The following is a 20,925-nucleotide window of genomic DNA, read 5'->3' as shown; positions in this document are numbered from 1 at the left end:
ATGAGACATCAAGTCAAGAGCAGTGAGGTATAGCGAATACTTGAAATGTCAGAAAAATGGTCAATGAATAGTTACAATATAAGAGCCCTCTAGGAAAAGATGATGACAGTTTAGACACTATAGTAGAATCAGAGAGCAATAGAATGTCATTTATAATATATGAAGAGTTTGAAGAATAAATGTTTTACCAATCTCTGCATAGTTAGAGGAGTAATGATTGCACTTGTTCTAATAATCTTCTTTTCCTTATCTCTTGATTATTCAAAAATTCGAGGAAGAATTTTTCTTAAGAGGGGAAGAATGTAACAACCCGAACTCTACATTACTCAATTTTTGTCTTGTATTGGGTTAGAATAAAATTCATAAAATATTTGTGGATGATAAAAAAATTTTGATTCCTTTTGCAATAGCCTTATATTATTAATAGCTAAGGACCGTGGAGCAAAATTTTAGAATTTTTAGAGCTTGTTTGAGTGGATTTTTACAAAATGTCAATTATAAGGACTAAAATGTAATTTTTAAGACTGTGAGTATTGGCTGGTTTGGAGGGCCCAGGAGGGGTCATATAATGATGATGAGATATTGGTTGAGTTTAGAAGTGTTATTTGAACCATTTTCGCAGGTTGGGTAGGTCCCAGGTATAGGGGAAACTCTGCCGGATTTCCGGCATGAATTAGACTGTTTGTTGTCTCTTTAGAGTTTTATTTTGACTTAGTATTAATAAATTTATAATTTAATTATTTAGGTGATCAATGTCAGCTATTTTCCTCCATCCAGCAGCCACAATAGTCATCGGTGTACTGTGAGTAAAATATTAATTTTAATTATAATTTCGACATTATTAGATGTTCAAGCATGCCCATGTATCACTTATAAATATGTATCTATGAAATTAAATACTAGGCACGTTTTATATTGCATTCATAATTGATGAAGTGCTATGGGTGTTATTTGTGGTAATTTGGAGCAATATGTGTTCATTGGCGTGTGTGTGGTATGGTATTATATATGGACAGGACGGGTAGACACGGCTTGAGAGTCACTCACTGGGACCCGGTCCTTTATGGATAAGTCGGGGTAGACACAGCTTGAGAGACACTCGCTGGGACCCCGCACTTGGTTTATTAGGCGAAAGTGTAGCTTGAAAGACACTCGCTGGCAGATGTTAGACTAAGAGGGCTGTATAGGGGATCAGCTCCCATATATATATTGTTTGACAGTGTTAGGTGTGTAAGTGCTTCAAATTGCCTTTTTACTGTTATGATGTGAATTATATGAAAATTATGATGATGTTGCATTTCATTCCACAGGGTGCATTAGCTTTAGATAACTATAGAAATTATACTTAAAATTGGTATTTTACTCTCTGAGTCGAACGCTCACTCCTGTTCACCTATTTTTCAAGGCTACAGGAGGAGTTCTTTTACAGAGCAATCTATTTTCTTCCTTGCAAGTTTCACGTCGGTTATTTAATTATTTTTATTATTTTTTTTTATAAATTTGAAATCTAGAACGCCGCATGTGTTAGCAGCAGTATAGACCATATTAGGAATTGTGTTAATTTAAATTTTTTAGATTAATAAATAAATATTTGTATGATACTTAAATAATTTGTAAATAATGTAACCCGGTTGAGCTGGGCTCCCCTAATTTTAGTTTCTGATAATTACTGGGTTAAGTTGGCCCGAAATAAATTATAACAATTTAATTTAAATGATTTTATATGCATATTGGGCCTAAATTGTGGGCCTGATCATGAGTTTGAGAATAATAAAGCTTACTACGGGTCTCGGGGGCTTTATGCCGGCCTAGGTTCTAGTGCCGATCCGGCCCATAAGTTGGGTCGTGACAAAAATAATGAGAGAATTGTGTTAGACTTCATTTTGATAATTTTGTTTAATAATTTAAATATTAAAGAATAAAAATTAGTGAATATGGCTTTATTGATAATGAAAAAAATGATTTTTTTCAAAAGAGATAATATAAATTTTAAATCAATGACTATTTTAATAAAATAAAACCTCGTAGACTGAATTATTTTATATTGAAAATGTTGTTTATGTCATTTTAATTATTTTTATTATAATTAATGGTAAATTAGATGAACGAACTAATATGTATGTATTATAAAAAATTAGAATTAATTATTTAATTTGAAAAAAATAAAAAATAAAATATTAATTTTTTTAGATTATATTTTAATTTATTATAAAATTACCATTATACCCTTAAAAAATTCTTAAATTTCAAGGGCCGATGCCTCCGTATGTGCATTATGCAATGGGATAGAAGTTGGCATGTTGGTGATGGGGAAGGAGAACCGAAGAAGGAACAAAGAGAGGGGTATACATGGGAGAAAAGGCAAATCTTTTGTTTTCTTCTGTGATAAGTCAAATTAAGATGCGATTTTTACTGTAAAATATTACAAAATTATTTGTTTTTATTGCATTATATATATATATATATATATATAGGAGGATAGAGATCGGATCAGGATGGATCAAAGGAGAGGATCACTTCCATTCATGTCCCTATAAAATCAAAATCATGCAGGAACATTCCACGTGAAAAGTAATGACAAGATTTCCATTGTTTCATTCAATTCCAATGGATTTCCAGTTTATGCAGATATTAGGTCAATGTGATTAACTGCTGCGGCTAAGCAGAGGAGGAAGGCTGTCCCGGCTCACCTGACAAATTTCATTACAATTTTTAATATATTTGACTCAATACAAGTTTGGAAAAGACCAAAAACACCCTAAGTCGTATCGAAAATCCGGCAGAGTCTCCTTATACTTAGGACCTACCCAACCTGTAAAATGATTCAAAATGCACTTCTCTATCCACAAGTCACACATCCACAACTCAATCACATCACATGGCTCCCTCTGGGCCCACCCAAATAGTCAACAATCACAATTTAGAAAATTATAATTTAGTCCCTATAATTACCTCTTTTTGCAAAAACTACCCAATTGAGCTCTAAAAATTATAAAATCCTTAGCAATATTATTAAGTTAATGCAAAAGGAATTATATTTTTCTAACCTACCATGAATATTTCATAGATTTTTAATCGAAATCAGGCACTAGATAATTAAGAAAAATGAGAGTTCAGGTTTACCTATGCCAATTTCGACCCTAAAGACGCATCTAGGACGTATGAAAATGATGGGGTAGCCTATACTCTCAACCCGGTTTTGAAGCTTTCTCGGTAGTCTGTATGCTCAGCCCGAAATTGCAGACCCAAGCAACCATCGAATTTTCAAGAATTGAATGTACCTACGTGAAGCCCACAATACGGGGGTTAGTATATAATTTTTACGAAATTTTCTGAACTCATTTAATGCTCGGAAAAACACTGTGAAATTTCGTGGGATCCACAGGAAAACGATGTCAGAAAAATTTGAAATGTGTATTTCCGCGAAGCTCTCGATGAGTGGAGCACTCTGGCACTCTCGGATTTTTGGTGGATTTTACAGTTTTCGAGAAATCTAGCCCAAAAGTCAAAATGGGCTAAAACTTTTCGAGCAAAAATTGGACAAACTGCTCAATGGATTTTTATGTTCTTGGTGTCTATGAAAAGCTCTCGAGGTGTAGATGTGTTTTGGGATAAGACTCGGTCTGATTGATGGCCGGATTGGCCAGAATCGGCCCGGGAATTCGAAGCATCGCGCGCTCATAGGGGAGGAGTTTGGCGTGATTTTCCGGCGGCCTGGAGGCTTGCCGGCGGCAGGGGAAGGGTAAGGGAGGTCGGCGACGACGCGGGGAGGAAGAAGAAAAAGATAGAGCCGGTCCGATTCTATCGGTTCGACTCGATTCGATTCGATTCGATTTGACTGATCCGATTCAGGATATCTGAAATTGAATTTTTACTCTGTTCTGGGATAAAAAAAAAAAAGAGGCCTAAAAATTTCAAATAAATTCTAGAAAACTCATAAAAATTTGTAGAGTCTAAATATATTTTTAGTTTTGCCACATGATCTTTAAGTAAATTTTTTAAAAATCACCAAAGTTTTATATTTTTGAAAAATCGAACTCGATTTAAAAATTTTGAAAAATTTCAAATAATTTTCCCAAAATTTAAATAAAATAAAATATTAATAGTTACCCATAAAATAATAAATTTAAAAATTAGGGGTGTTACATTCTTCCCTCCTTACAGAAAATTCGTCATCAAATTTTTTACACAAAGCAGAATGAAAGAATAGAATTACACATTGAACAAATAAAGGTACGTGCTATGCATGTCTCGCTCTGACTCCCAGGTGCATTCTTCTACTGATTGGCTCCTCCACAACACCTTAATCATAGGGATCTGTTTCGACCTTAGTTGCCTCACTTAGTAGTCCACTATGGCTACTGGCTGGTCCTCAAACGTTAAGTCTTCTTTCAGCTCCACTCTATCTGGTTGTAGCACATGAGAGGGATCTAGTATGTATTTTCTGAGCATGGGATGTGAAATACAGGATGAACATAAGAAAAGTTGGGTGGTAACTCCAACCAATAGGCAACTGCTCTAACTCTATCAGTAACCTCATAAGGTCCAATATACTGAGGTGCCAACTTGCCATTTTTTTCAAATCTCATGACTCTCTTCATCGGATAAACCTTCAGGAATACGTAATCGCCTACTGCAAACTCTACATCCCTCCGTCTGGGATCTGCATAACTCTTCTGCCTACTGAAAGCTGTTTTCAATCGTTCCCTGATTAAAAGAACCATCTCTAAAGTGTACTGCACTAGGTCTATATCATGCGCCTTTGCTTCTCCCATTTTCATCTAACACATAACAGACCTACACTTTCTGCCATATAGCGCCTCATAGGGTGCCATTCCGATACTGGAATGATAACTGTTATTGTAGAAAAACTCCACCAAGGGTAGCTGATCATCCCATTGACCTCCAAAATCTAGAACACACATATGAAGCATATCTTCCAGTGTTTGAATTATCCTTTTAGACTGCCTATTTGTTTGAGGGTGAAAAGCAGTACTAAAGTTAAACTGCGTGCTAAGTGCCTCTTGCAGCTTTGTCCAAAACCTAAAAGTGAACTAGGGCCCTGTGTCAGATATTATGGAAGTAGAAACTCCATCCAATCTGATTATTTCTCGAACATAGAGCCTAGCATATTATGCAACAGAATAGGTGGTTCTCACAGGCAAGAAATGAGCTGATTTAGTCAAATGATCTATAATTACCCATATCGAATCATATCCCCACGTGGTACGAGGCAACCCAGTTATAAAATCCATAGTGATCATTTCCCACTTCCATTCTGGGATAGAGAGCTATTGCAGCTTCTCTGATGACCTCTGGTATTCAAACTTCACCTTCTGACAAGTCAAGCACTTAGACACAAAGTCTGCAATCTCTCTCTTCATGCCATTCCACTATTAGCTATCTTTCACATCATGGTACATCTTGGTGGAGCCTGGGTGGAAATTGTACAATGTATAGTGTGCCTCTTACATGATTTCATTCCTGAGATTATCCACGTCGGGCACACTTATCCTAGAACCTTGCATAAGAGCACCATCATTGGCAAATCCAAACTCACCACCTTCACCCTACTGTACTTTTTTTTATAATTTTCATCAATTGCAGGTCTCTGTGCTGGAAAACTCTAATTCTATCTATAGGTCTGGTCTCACTGAAAAATGGGCCAATAATTCCCCCTCATCTAAAATATCTAAGATCAGATCTTGATCCATCAACTCATGTATTTCTTGAATCAACGGTCTCTTCTCCGCTGATATGTGCGCTAAGTTGCCAGAAGATTTTCTGCTCAAAGCATCTACTACTACATTGGCCTTTCTAGGATGGTACTGGATGGTACAATCATAATCCTTCAGAAGCTCTATCAATCTCCTCTATCTCAAATTTAAATCTCTCTGTTGGAAGATGTACTTCAAACTCTTATGATCGGTGTATATCTCGCACACTTCACCATACAGGTAGTGTCTCCAGATCTTTAGTGCAAAGACTACAGCCGCCATTTTCAAATCATGGGTAGGGTAATTTTGCTCATGCCTCTTTAGTTGTCTTGAAGCATAAGCCACTACTTTTCCATGCTGCATCAAAACACACCCTAAACCAACTCTGGAGGCATCACAGTACACGATATATCCTTCACCACTCATCGGTAATGTCAACACAGGGGCTGTAGTTAGACATTCCTTAAGCTTCTGGAAGCTCTCCTCACAATCATCTGTTCAAATGAATGGAATATTTTTCTGCGTTAACTTAGTTAGGAGAGCTGCTATCCTAGAGAAATTCTGTACAAAATGCCTATAGTAGCCAGTTAAGCTCAGAAAACTTTGCACCTCAATGACTGTTGTAGGACTAAGCCAATCAATTATCACCTCAATTTTCTTGGGATCCACTTGAATACCTTCACTAGAAATCATGTGTCCAAAGAATGAGATGTTTTTTAGCCAAAATTCACATTTTGAAAATTTGGCATATAGCTGGTGCTCCCTCAAAGTCTGCAACACCATCCTTAAATGCCACACATGTTTTTCCTCGGTCCGAGAGTATACTAAAATGTCATCTATGAGTACGATGATAAAACGGTCCAGGAATGGCCTGAACACCCTATTCATCAAGTTCGTGAAGGCCGCTGGTGTATTAGTGAGTCCAAAAGACATCACTAAGAACTCATAATGACCATATCTTGTTATGAATGCTGTCTTGGACACATCCTCATTCCTGATTCTCAACTGATGGTAGCCTGATCGTAGGTCTATTTTAGAAAAGAATCTAGCCCCTTGGAGCTGATCAAACAGATCATCGATTTGAGAAAGTGGATACTTATTCTTCACAGTCACCTTGTTCAGTTGTCTATAATCAATACACAACCTTAAGGAACCATCTTTCTTTCTCACAAATAGAACAGGAGCGCCCTAGGGGGAGATACTTGGACGGATAAAACCTTTATCTAGAAGCTCTTGTAGTTGCTCCTTCAGTTCCTTCAATTCTGCTGGGGCTATTCTGTAAAGCGGCATTGATATGGGGTTTGTACTCAGCACAACATCAGTGCAGAACTCTATATCCCTTCCTGGTGGTAACCCTGGAAGTTCCTCAGGGAAGACATCGATAAATTCTTTGACAACAGGAACATTCTCAATGTTAATACCTTCTACAGATGTATCTCTCACTAATGCCAAATACCCTTGACACCCTTGCCTCAACATTTTTCTAGCGCTAATTACTGACACCAAGTTATATGGAGCCACGCTCCTGTCACCATCAAAGCTAAACTCTTCCACACTAGGTATATGAAAGTATACCCTTTTGTTTATGCAGTCTAAAGTGGCATAATGAGTTGCCAACCAATCCATTCCTAAAATTACATCGAAATCCATTACTGGTAGAGGAACCAAGTTTGCTGGGAGGACCTTCCAACCACTATCACTGGACTACCCAGAAAAATCATATCCACATTTATGTTGTCACTAAGAGGGGTAGATACAGACAAGGGGCATTCTAAAGTTGTAGGGTTCCTACCCAATCTCATGGAAAAAATAGGGGAGACAAATGAGTGTGTAGCACCCGGATCTATCAAAACACGAGCCTCATAGGAATAGACTAGAAGAATACCTGCCACAACTGCATTGGAAGCCTGAGCATCCTGGTGGGTCAAGGTGAAAACCCAAGCTTGACCCCTACCCTGTATTGCAGAACCCTGAAATTGACTTCTAACTCTTGACCTACCTCCAAATCCACGTCCTCCTTGTCCTCGGCCCTGTTGGCCACTGAATTGACTGCCTGCCATGCTGGAAGTACTAGGATGTAATTGACGAGGAACATTTGCAACAGAGCCCTGTGACCCCATCTGTGGCTCGCTGAACACGGGACATTCTCTAGCAAAGTGACACTGCTAGCTACACCAAAAACATACTTCTAAACCCATCATACAAGGTCCTGAATGTCCTCTTCCACACTGCGTGCAAGGTGCCAAGGAGGATCTTGAACCAGACCCGGAACTGCTTTAACCCGAACTATGACCACTGCTGGATTAGTACCTTGGTCTGAATCCTCAAGATCTATGTTTAAAACCACCCTTTTGGTTGTTTTTTACTCCTTCTACAGTAATTTTGGCCTCCACTATCCATGGTACCCATGTAGGGAACACTTGAAAAACCCTATGCTCTATTCTTTTTTGCCCTTCTACTGTCATCTCCTGTATAGCTAATTTCAATTGTCGTGCTTGATTAATTACCACATCAAAAGACTGATCAGACATCATGGCCAAGTTTGCATACCTCTTGTCGAGCCCCTTTAGGAACCTCTTTACCTTCATACTTTCTGTAACCACTGTTGTAGGAGCATACCTACTCAGTTCCAAAAATTCTATAGCATATTCATCTATTGATCTATCATTCTGCCTTAAGGCCTCAAAGGCCCACTGTTTTTATCTTTAAAGCTTTCTGTCACGAACCTGTTGATGAACAGTTTCACAAACTAGGTCCAAGATAATCCCTCAATATGAGGTAGTTTGTAGTCTGTCATCCACTGCCTTGGCACTGGCCCTAATACATGCTACACACACTCTATAAGTTTCTTATCAATCAACTGCAACTCCATCTTTGTCTCTTTATAGGAGTCCAAAAATCGATAGGCATCATCTGACATATCATAAGTACTAGGCACCAACTTCTTGAAATTAATTATTTGTTTGTAAGGTTCTCCTCTTAGTGCGGTGGGCTGCTGCTGTTGTGGAGGGTGGACCATATATTATGTCATCATATCTATGGTTCTCTGTAATCTAGCCAGGGTAGTTGCCATTGGGTTCATGGGACCCTGGGCCACAAACGACTGTTCCTGAACTGGTGGCGGCTGCTCTCCTACTTGAGCAGCTCTAGGTCTCCTGCCCTGCCTCCTTGGGGTAGGCACCTCATCCTGTGCTGACACCTCATCTGGCACATCCCGTTCTGGTTCAGTGGCAGCTCTTCTACTTCTATGCATTTTCCTGAAATTCAACAACATTAGCCCACAAAAATTCAAAATGGCATATTACACAGCTCTATAGACTCATATTTACACACAATTATATAAAGCAGAAACTAGAAGCAAAGATGATAATGCAAGGGCGAATGGGGACCCTATTCTCCGCATGTGACTCCTATTAGACTCTTCCCAAAACTTTAAATATATACTCCCTATGAATCTGGAGCCTAAACTCTGATACCACATTTGTCACGACCCAACCTATGGGCCGGATTGCCACTAGAACTTAGGCCAGCCTAAAGCCTCCAAGACTCGTAGTAAGCCTAACTATTCCTCAACCCAATCTTAAGGCCCATTTGGGCCCAAATTCAAAAATTCAAGTGGACAGAGTTTGACCATAAAATGGACCATACAATGGGGAGTTTTTTACCCTCCCGACCTGTAAACATAGTATGTAATAGTTTAGAGAGCTCAGCTCACCCTCCATATAATCATAACGCCATAAACTCAATTGGGAGCTCAGCTCCCTCATTCAATCCCATCAACATACATCTAACAATTTTACAGATCCAACACTGCAATTATAACACAGACCCAAATCAATTAAGTACTTCTAACACATGCAGAATTCTAGGAGTTAGTAAAATTATACAAACATCATAAATATTAATGGATGACCTACGAGGGAGAGAGGCAGGTTAGAACTCAACAAGAAATCTTCTGTATCCTAGAAAAATAAGGTGAACAGGAGTGAGCGTTCGACTCAGAGAGTAAAATACCAATTTTAACTACTATTTCTATAGCTACCTAAAGCTAATGCATCCTAAAAAGTGGAATGCAATACTATCAAAATTTTCATACACATCACATCATAACTGCAAAAAGGTAATTTGGAGTACTCACACACCCGATAATGTTCAAACAATACATATATGGGAGCTTATCCATCCCCTATACAGCTAGCTTTCTTAATCCAACCTCTGCCAGCGAGTGTCTCTCAAGCCGTGCCTACCTCGACTTATCCATAAAGGACCGAGTCCCAGTGAATGTCCCTCATGCCGCGTCTACCCGTCCTATCCATATCCAATACCACACACCACACACACACCAACGCACGCACACTACTCCAAATTACTATAAACAACAACTATGGCACTTCATCAATTAAGAATATATTATAAAACGTGCCTAGTGTTTAACTACATAGATACATATTTATAAGTGATGCATGGGTATGCTTGAACATATAATAATATTGAAATTATAATTAATATTAATATTTTACTCACAGACTTGAATCGAGGTCACTACGACAGCTGAGCGGAGGAGGAAGGCTGTCCCGGCATACCTGACAAATTTCATTGCAATTTTTAATATATTTAACTCAATATAAGTTTGAAAAAGACCAAAAACACTATAAGTCGTGCTGAAAATCTAGCAGAGTCTCCCCTATATCATGGCTAGAGTCTCCCCTATATCTATGACCTATCCAACTTGCAAAAGGATTTAAAATGCACTTTTATATCCACAAGTCACACATCCACAACTCAATTACATCACATGGCCCCTCCTGGGCCCACCCAAATAGTCAACAGCCACAATTTAAAAAATTATAATTTAGTCTCTATAATTACTCCTTTCTGCGAAAACTACCCAATTGAGCTCTAAAAATTCTAAAATTTTGCCCCGCGGTCCTTAGCTATATTATTAAGTTAATGCAAAAAGAATTATATTTTTCTAACCTACCATGAATATTTTAGATATTTTTAATCGAAATCAAGCACTAGATAATTAAGAAAAATGAGGGTTCAGGTTTACCTATGCCAATTCCGACCCTAGAGACGCATCCAGGACGTCTGAAAATGATAGGGTAGCCTATACTCTCAACCCGGTTCTGAAGCTTTCCCGGTAGTCTGTCTGCCCAACCTGAAATTGCAGACCCAAGCAATCATTAAATTTTCGTGAATTGAATATACTTACATAAAGCTCACAACACGGGGGGTTAGTATATAATTTTTACGGAATTTTCTAAACTCATTTAATACTTGGAAAAACACAGCAAAGTTTCACAGGACCCACCGAAAAATGGTGTCAGAAAAATTTGAAATGGGTATTGCCGCGAAACTCTCAACGAGTGGAGCACTCCGGCACTCTCGGATTTTTAGTGGGGTTTACGGTTTTCGAAAAATCTAGCCCAAAAATCAAAATGAGTTAAAACTTCCCGAGCAAAAATTGGACAAATCGCTCAATAGATTTTTGTGTTTTTGGTGTCTATGGAAAGCTCTCGAGGTGTAGATGTGTTTTGGGACAAGAATTAGTCCGATTGGTGGCTGGATTGGCCAGAATAGGCCCGGAAAGTAGAAGCGTCGCACGTGCATAGGGGAGGAGTTTGGCACGGTTTTCCGATGGCCTAGAGGCCTGCCGACGGGCCGCTGGGGCGATGTCGGAACGGCGTGAGGAGGAAGAAGAAAATGATAGGGCCAGTCCGATTAGATCGATCTGACCCGATTCGGTTTGATTCGGCTAGTCCGATTCAGGATATCCGAAATTGAATTTTTAATCTGCCCTGGGATAAAAAAAAAAGGCCCAAAAATTTCAAAAATATTTCAAAAAACTTAAAAAAATTCGTAGAGTCTAAATATATTTTTAGTTTTGCCACATGGTCTTCAAATAAATTTTTTAAAAATCACCAAAATTTTATATTTTCGAAAACTCGAACACGATTTCAAAAATTCGAAAAATTTCAAATAATTTTTCCAAAATTTAAATAAAATAAAATATTAATAGTTACCCATAAAATAATAAATTTAAAAATTAGGGGTGTTACACCGATCCTCTATGGATTAGATTTAGGAAATAGAAGTATAGGATGGGTTGGAGGCCTAGATCATCTTCAATATCCATGAGATCGAAATGTGGTAAATCAGTAACAAGGGAGATTAGCTCTCTTGATATGAGATCGGAATGATAAGGAATAATGTAGCTCCAAAACATACGATTGAAATCAAGCACACTAATGAAGGTGCATGCCACTACATACAAATAAGGAATTGACAAAAGATTTAACTGTGATTTACATTGATTGCTTCTGACTCTGCATAAATAGGTTTCAAAGTTGTACCTGCATACGTTTATACGCTATTTGATTAATTTTGTTTCCTTGTCATTATCGATAAACCCCATTACTGACTTGAACATCAGAGTGACTATTAGATATCAGAGTGACTATCAGATAGCCTCCGAGACTCGCATTGTTCTTTGATTTTTGACAATCTAGGCATCTGATATTCATCATTCATAGATCCAAAGAATCATAGCAACATTAACGAATCCAGAGAATCACAGCAAACATCATCATTAATTAATAAAGGAGACATTGTCCAATGAGCAATTAAAATTGATAAATTAAGCTTTATACTATGCATTATTTTTCATAATGGCTCGACTATGGGAAGGGTAGTTGAGTGAAGATATAAGAATTCTGTATTTGGTTGGTTAGAGTTCCTCAGCTGCTCAGCCATTTTCCGGCAAAAGAAAGATATACAAACATTTGAGCACACAGAAAAAGAGAGATTAGCAGTTGACTTTTGCATCCAAACTCATGTATGATGTATTCATAATTAGAAAATGATAATCAAACTAAAAGATGACATTAATTAATGAGTTTTTATTTAATAATGTTAAAAATCTAAAACCCAATTCAATTTTTTTATATTCAATTATCTTCTTCCCTTTCCCAAGCTAAAGATATATTTAATATTTTAGGGTATTCTATAATTTAATTTTTTAATATAACAAAATTATAATTTAATTTATTTATTTTTAATGAAAAATAAGTTAATTGATGAATTAGATGAATGTTTCAATTAATAAAATAGTCATTCTGTTAAAATTCATCATTAATTTACCATAAATTAAAATGGTCAATACAAATCTAAATAACTAAATTATTATAAATATTAAAATTGTATAAACTAAACTATTACAAAAAGTAAAATGTAACAAAATAAATTATTAAAGCTTTCAATCCACTAAAGATAATTTATAATTAAATGATTTATTTATTAAAAAAATATTTTGAGATTAATTTATTTTTTCTTAAAAATAAAAAGTTAAATTAAAATTATATCTCGGAAACTCAATTATAAATTAATATTCTAATGACAAAAAGTTCATATCGCATGAAGGATTTTAAAGGTAACCTTGCTTTTTCTCCTACAAGGTAAAGTCTAAGTTATTGACAACGCCTTTTTTGAACTGAAGATTACGTTGTCCGATACTTCAGATTCTGTGACCCTTTAATATGTCAATAGGATAAGAAACTCAGCTGGCGTATTGCTTAGCTAGAAAATTCCTGCGTGTACCGTAATCCGTTTACTCAATTCAACCTTGCAATATTCTTTTTATCTTATTGGGAATTAGTAATGAATTATATTTTTCGGAAAAAAATATTAACACTTTATTTTAATTGAGTACAGCATAGTTAATTACTATATTATATTATATTATATTATATAATTTTTATTGTTAATATATTTGAAAAGATAATATACTATAAGATAATTTAATAATATTTTTTTATTTTATTAAATAATATGATATGATAAAATAAATATAAAAATTATTAAAATATTTTTTATAATTTTAAATATATAAATAATTTAAAGATAATTATTTAAATAAAATATTAATTTCTAAATAATATTATTATAAAAATAGTTAAATACTCATTTTATTTTTTACTTAATTATTAGATATACCTTCTAAATATATGTTAATTTATTTTAATTAATGAAAAAATACTAATAATGTAGAATGTAAGTATATAAATTGTACAAGAATAAAATGAGAATATAAAATTTTTAAATCATCCCAACCCATCAAATTGGTAATTTGAAAATCTGTGGTAAAATGATGAAACCAACAATCTTCAAAAATAAAGAGAAAAGCCATACCATACATTATGAAAACAAGGCAAATTATAATGATTCAAACGGAGGATAAAGCGCATTAGAGGTAGAGATATCTAAGAGTAAAGTGATAATTGGAATTAAAAATTAAATTGGTAATCATAAGTCGATTATTTGACATAATTTTCAATTTAATTAAAATAAATTAATAAAAAAATATTTCTAAAATGGAACATAATGAAACTTGTTCAGATTTATATTCAAAATTGCCAACATTAAACAAGAAGTATAAAACAAATACGGCATATCCCTGTCCAGAGCAATAAAAAAAATTGATAAATCACATGATTGCTCAGTTTGTTTCTACTTTCTATACTAGTTTGTGTCCTTCAGAAATCCTTTAAAAGACAGCAATCTAGGATCAAAAGTTGCAAGAAACCCAAGCAGCAAGAATACAAACTTCTTCATTTGGAAAAAGAATCAACTTTGGATCGGAAAATTCATTTTCGATAACTAACATAGGACAAGCAGCCAATAATGGACAAAGATGAAGCAGACGCAGACCACTACCAATATCTCAGTGGAACAATTTAATTTCCAGGGAAAATCGCCCACTGGTAGCCTTTGTGGGATCCCATCCCACGGTTTCCCTTTGGCTGTTTTGAGATCAATAATGCCTCCATTGCCCACAGATTTGCCCAAACTAATAATGATTAGAAGGTGAGAATTACAAGGGGCCGGATCGACCCTATTTGGAAAGTCTAACGCTTGGTTTGCAAGTCATCTTATTGACTCGTTTAGATCATCAGAAATAAGTTAAAAATGAACAACATCACATGGTAGTTATCATGAATTGAACATAATGCGTTTAATAATCTTCACAGTTTCCAACCATTTCAAACTATGGTTAACTTACAACTTAACTAACTATTACACTGATTAATACAATATTAATTAACAGATTATCAGATCCCCATTATGCCCTCAGGTCTTAAGCCTATATATACTTCTCTAACTTGCCTATTTTTTACAATCTAAACTAGAAAGAAGAGAAGGAGAAGATGGAGATACCAGTGATTGATTTTAGTGAATTCAATGGTGAGAACAGGAGCAAAATGATGGGACTTCTGCATGAAGCTTGTGAGAAATGGGGTTTCTTTCAGGTACAAATAATGAGAGTCTCTTTATATAAAATCAAATTAATGCTTTATTTATTCTAATATTACTGAATGTATGCAGGTTGAGAACCATGGAATTGATAAGGAATTGATGGAGAAAGTAAAGCAGTTGGTGAATTCTCACTATGAAGTAAACTTGAAGGAAAGCTTCTATGAATCAGCACTAGCTAAAAGCTTGAATAATGGTGATAATACATCTGATATAGACTGGGAGAGCACTTACTTCATTTGGCACCGTCCAAAGTCCAACATCAATGAAATCCCAAACCTGCCACAGGATTTTTGGTAAGTCATGGGATGCTGAAACTACTTAAACTTTTACCTTATTATACTACGTTGACTCATAAATAACTTATACATTCAGCAAATCAATGGATGAGTACATAACTCGACTGATAAAGCTAGCAGAGAAGATTTCTGAGCTCATATCTGAGAACCTTGGTTTGGAGAAAGATCATATAAAGGACGCATTCAAAGGAGGTAGAGGTCCTTCTGTGGGAACAAAAGTGGCCAAGTACCCACAATGTCCTCAGCCAGAGCTTGTGAGAGGACTTAGAGAGCACACAGATGCTGGGGGGATCATACTTTTGCTCCAAGATGATCAAGTCCCAGGTCTTGAATTCTTCAAGGATGGAGAATGGGTAGAGATCCCACCATCCAAGAACAACAGAATTTTCATCAATACTGGTGATCAACTGGAAGTGTTGAGCAATGGAAGGTATAAAAGTGCTTTGCACCGTGTCATGGCTGACAAGAATGGAAGTAGACTCTCCATTGCCACCTTCTACAATCCTGCAGGCGATGCCATTATTTCTCCAGCACCCAAACTTTTGTACCCTAACAGCTACAGTTTTCAAGATTACCTAAAGCTTTATTCCACCACAAAGTTCATGGATAAGGGCCCCAGATTCGAATCCATGAAGAAAATGGCCAATGGGCACAACGGTCTCTATGTCTAAAAGTACAATAACTAGTACTCCTATACAGGGGTTCTCTGCCATTCTGTAATAGTATTTCTACATAAGAAATGGCAATTTTACTCTAATTGCCAATTTTAGTTGGATTCTCAAGCTCCAATAATTCTTCCTTATTGTCTTCTAATTCATTTTTGGTAGCATCATTAAAAATAAAATGACAAAAAACATCAGATACAGCTATTATATCAGCAAAAACATTTACCCGATGTTAATTAGTTTACAATCAGTCTAGTGGTTCTGAATCTTACCCGATGGTCTGCTTCGATAATAAAAAGAGAGGGTATGGTCTGCTCAACTGCATCTGCCAATAAGACCTTATGAGACTTCAGAAACTTCAAATAGAGGGGCGCAATAGTCGATTCAGTTCCAAACTCAATATGCAAAATCGAAAATTTGAAATATAAAATTATATAAATGGAACTAAATTGAATAAAAATTGAAACTGAATCAATCGATTTTATTTATTCGATTTGGTTCATCCATTTGAGTCACTCTGCAGCTAATTTCAAGTTTTCAACCAATTCATCGGTTTTTTCAGTAGACAGCAACCAGGACAAATTTCAACCAGTTTCATTAACAATCAGCAACTACACAAAGTCACAATTCACAAACAATCGCAAAACTGAATCAATCTTAATGGTAAGCCACAGGAGATTCCACAAGCACAGCCGTCGCCCATCGATGTTCATAGCACAACACGGCATGCAAGCCTATTACAGCCGTCGCACAACACGGATATGGAGGTAAACCCACCCATTAACAGCAGCCATTGAAGAACCAGAAATGGAGAATAACAATAGTAATAACAATAATAAGAAGAAGAAGGGGAGACGAGCCCATTACAGCCGTCGAACAGCACAGATCTGGAGGTGAACCCACCCAGTATCAGTGGCCATTGACGAACCAGAAGTGAAGAAGAATCGGGTAAATAGCTCCAATAAAGAAGCGGGAAAATGTTTGGCTACTGAAGAAGAAGAAGAAGAATGGGCTTTGTTTGGGACTTAGGGAATTTGAAGAGAAGCTCGGCTGGGCCTAATTGGACATAAGAAGAGAAGAAGCTGGGACTAATTGGGAATTACATAAGTTTATTTAATTCTTTAAAATTTTGATTTAAAATAATCTTTTTATTTAAATTTATTATTAATTTAATTATTTTTTATTTTAATTTAAAATAATTACATTATTTAATTTTTATTGATTAAGAAATGATGTATTTATATAAATAATTATTTATTCTTAAATATAAAATATAAAAATATGATTAATTAGACAATAATATATTTTTAATTTACAAAATAATTAACAAATAAATAATATACATTCCTAAATTTTTAAAAATTTTCATATTATGGTACATAGTTTTTTAAAAGAATAATTTTATTTAAAGTGACATTCTCAATAAATCTTTCAGTAATTTTTTAAAAATTATAAAAGAATAATTTAATATAATTTATTTTAATAATTATCATCTAAAGTTATAATTTATAAATATCTTTAAAAAATTATATTTTGATTTATTTTTTATTTTATATAAATTATTATTTATATTTATTAATAGTATTAATGAATAATTATTTTTTATTTAAAAATATATTTTAAATTGTTCAATAAATAATTATTTATATTTTTATAAATAATTTATATTTAAGAAAATTTTATATTTAATTTTAAATATTATATATTATAATAAAGTATTACAATTAAAAAATATATAACTATTTATTTTTAAAATAAATAATTATTTTTCAATTAACCACGTAATATCTTCATTTGTAATATTTTATTAATAAAATAAAATTTAAAAAATATAATTATTTTAAATTAAAAGTAGAATTATTGCCCAGCTCCTCCACTTTTGGTCTTGGGGATTCGAGTGGGATATGGCTTTATAGCTTTTTTATGACGAAACGCGTCACTTTCAAGGTCGAGACGTGGACGGCCACCGCCACATAGCATTGCTGCGGTGGAAGCCTCGGGTCACGCGCTTACCGTCACACCCGCAAGCTGAAATATAATTATTGTCCTCTTTTTATTATTATTTTTAGAGTAATTATTATTATTATTATTGAATTTTACATAAATTTTATTTTAATTAAGTCATTTATAAAATAAATATAAATTAATTAATTTAAATTTATAAAAATTTAAAAATTTTAAATAATTATATACTTAATTAAAATAATTATATGTGATTAATAAATAATTAATATATTTAAAAATAATTTATAAATATATTTATTATTAAAATAATTAAAAAATATTAAATAAAATATAAGATAAAATTTTAAAAATTAAATAAAAATATTATACTTATAAATTTAAAAATATTATAAATAAATATATAAATTTAATTTATAAATTAATTTAATCAACTTATTTTATAAATCTTCTAAATAAATTCTCCATTCTCTAAACCTTGCAAAGTTGAAAATTGAAATGCAAATTACAATTAAAAACGAATAAAATTATTTCTTTAAATTTCACTTTATGACATCATAAAAGGAATCAATTTATATAAGATGGAATTAAATTAATGTCTTGGTAAATGTGAAATTTATTAAGGAAGAAGGGATGATTTCTTTTATAATAATGAAAGTGGGAAAATTTGTTAATAAGAATGGATGGGAATGGGATGATACAAAGAAAGTCAACAAGAAGGTAATAATATAGTCAAGAAACTCTCCAAACAAATCCTCAGCCACAACTCTCAACGCATGCCACATGCCTTTCTTGGTTCCTATCTTTCTTTCACCCAAGTTGAAACACTTCTTCTTGTTGTGGTCCGAGTCCTAGAGCTCAAGACTCAGTTACTCTACTCGATTTCTCTCTTCATCCACCATGGGAGTAGCCAATAACATCACAGCAGTTCTAAACTTTGTAGCCTTCCTCTGCTCAATTCCCATAATTGCCTCTGGTATCTGGCTTGCCTCCAAACCCGACAACGAGTGCATCCACTACTTCCGTTGGCCTGTCGTCCTGCTTGGAATCCTCGTTCTCCTTGTCTCCCTTGCAGGCTTTGTTGGTGCTTACTGGTATAAGGAAACACTCCTCGCATTTTACCTCTGCTGCATGGCCATTCTCATCGGACTTCTCTTGATCCTTCTGGTTTTCGCTTTTGTTGTCACGCGCGCAGATGGTGGGTATGATGTCCCTGGAAGGGGTTATAAAGAGTATAGGCTTGAAGGATTCTCTTCTTGGCTCAGAAATCATGTGGTGAATTCTAAGAATTGGGTCAAGATTAGGAATTGTCTGGCAGAGAGTGATGTTTGTTCTAAGCTGAGTCAGAATTATCTCACTGCTGATCAGTTCTTCATGTCCCATATATCCCCTCTTCAGGTAACTTGTTTTTCTTTCTTCAATTTACCAATTCAAATCTAAGATTTCTTGCCATCCTTTCTGAACTTCACTATAAGGATACAAAATCCATTTCGTATTCAAGATAGATTTTATGCTCATTCAAATATCCCACACTCCCACTTAGATGAAACTTGAAAATGGGCACAATTTCATGGGAATTGAATCTAAAAGTTAGAAGTTTGAGCAACTTTTTTCTGTGTTTTTATTCTTTGGTTAAACTCTCACATTTGAGGTTCATTAATTGTTAGCCAATTCTCTTCCCCCTGTGCTTTTCTTTGAGATGGGGAAAGAGTTTAAGCCTTATTAGGGTGGTTGTTACACGAAGCTGCTGGTGTGATAGGACAGAGCTAGCTAGGTGGGAAGGTGCAAGGCGGTTCAAGTCAGGACCCATTTTTCCCTTAAAAAACAATTAGTGGGCCCATTTTGGGATTATGATTGTTGAATTACGCTTAAATTGGATCTGTGCTGTGTGGTCCATATAACTAGATAAGGAACTTTTAAAATTTTCAGATCTTTAATCATAATCAGCGTGACTTGATAAATTAATGATGTATTAGAAAGAAACAGTGACAGGCCATGCTGCGTGGGGCATTCTTGATGCTCTAATGATAACGAAAACGGTTCTTGGAAATGAACCCAAGAAAGTTTGTGCCTTTAGATTACCTACCAACTCATGGAATTTAGATCAAGTAAAGTAATCCTTTGCAAGGTTTGTCCTTATTGCAGAAGATAAAAATGGACATTATGGCCTTGTATGGTTGCCAGCTGTGTCAAGTATTAGTGTCTGGTGAGACAGTTTGGTGGTGGGATGCTTTCTTTGCTTTGCTTTTGTTTTCCCTTTTTCTTCCTTGTTCTTGTTTTAATTTATTTGCTGTAAACTTTATGTTACAGTCAGGGTGTTGTAAGCCCCCAACAGTTTGTGGCTACAATTATGTGAACCCAACACTGTGGTTAAACCCAGCAAACCCAACATCAGATCCAGACTGCTACTTGTGGAACAATGACCAGAGCCAGCTCTGCTACAATTGTAATTCTTGCAAAGCTGGTTTGTTAGGGAATCTTAGGAAAGAATGGAGGAAAGCCAATATTATTCTCATTGTGGCAGTTGTTGTCCTTATATGGGTCTATCTAATTGCCTGCAGCGCCTTCAAGAATGCTCAAACAGAAGACCTTTTTCGCAGATACAAGCAGGGTTGGGCTTGATCTTGCCAAAAACACCCCCATTCCTCGCATTGTTGGGTCTGTGGTTGTCTTGCTCTCTTTGATATTTATCCTGTTGTGTACGTGTCTGTGTCTGTGTCATTAGTGTATATATCCTTGTTATCTAGAATTGTATGGACTGACAGTGAACACTCGTTGGGGAACCAGTTTTTGATTACTTGTGAAAATGATAATAGAATTGGAATCTCAATTATCAGCTTTTCACGAGAATTGGATTCTTCTATTTCAATGGTTGTGGCAGCATCTTGGAATCAACATTTATGTTTTTATATCTGTCCATTTGTTTGTTGTCAGTGTCTTTACACATGCACACGGTGTTTATGAAATAAA

General features: G+C 35.1%; 2 protein-coding genes across 2 annotated transcripts; both read left to right on the top strand.

The window, feature by feature from the left end:
- Positions 1–14,874: 14,874 nt before the first annotated feature.
- LOC110639602 (1-aminocyclopropane-1-carboxylate oxidase 1) lies at positions 14,875–16,103 on the top strand. The gene is made up of 3 exons (XM_021790620.2): positions 14,875–15,025; positions 15,102–15,325; positions 15,405–16,103. Exons 1-3 carry the CDS (start codon positions 14,924–14,926, stop codon positions 15,997–15,999), a joined length of 921 nt encoding a protein of 306 aa, XP_021646312.2. The 5' UTR covers positions 14,875–14,923; the 3' UTR covers positions 16,000–16,103.
- A 2,543-nt stretch (positions 16,104–18,646) lies between these two features.
- On the top strand, positions 18,647–20,805 carry LOC110639598 (tetraspanin-2). The gene is made up of 2 exons (XM_058145993.1): positions 18,647–19,353; positions 20,266–20,805. The coding sequence occupies exons 1-2, from the start codon at positions 18,856–18,858 to the stop codon at positions 20,575–20,577; spliced, it is 810 nt and encodes a 269-aa protein (XP_058001976.1). The 5' UTR covers positions 18,647–18,855; the 3' UTR covers positions 20,578–20,805.
- Positions 20,806–20,925: the final 120 nt, after the last annotated feature.

This window comes from Hevea brasiliensis, chromosome 4, assembly GCF_030052815.1.
Source record: "Hevea brasiliensis isolate MT/VB/25A 57/8 chromosome 4, ASM3005281v1, whole genome shotgun sequence".
Lineage (NCBI taxonomy): Eukaryota > Viridiplantae > Streptophyta > Magnoliopsida > Malpighiales > Euphorbiaceae > Hevea > Hevea brasiliensis.
Note: the sequence above shows the minus strand (reverse complement) of the source record. Positions and strands in the feature narration are given on the sequence as shown.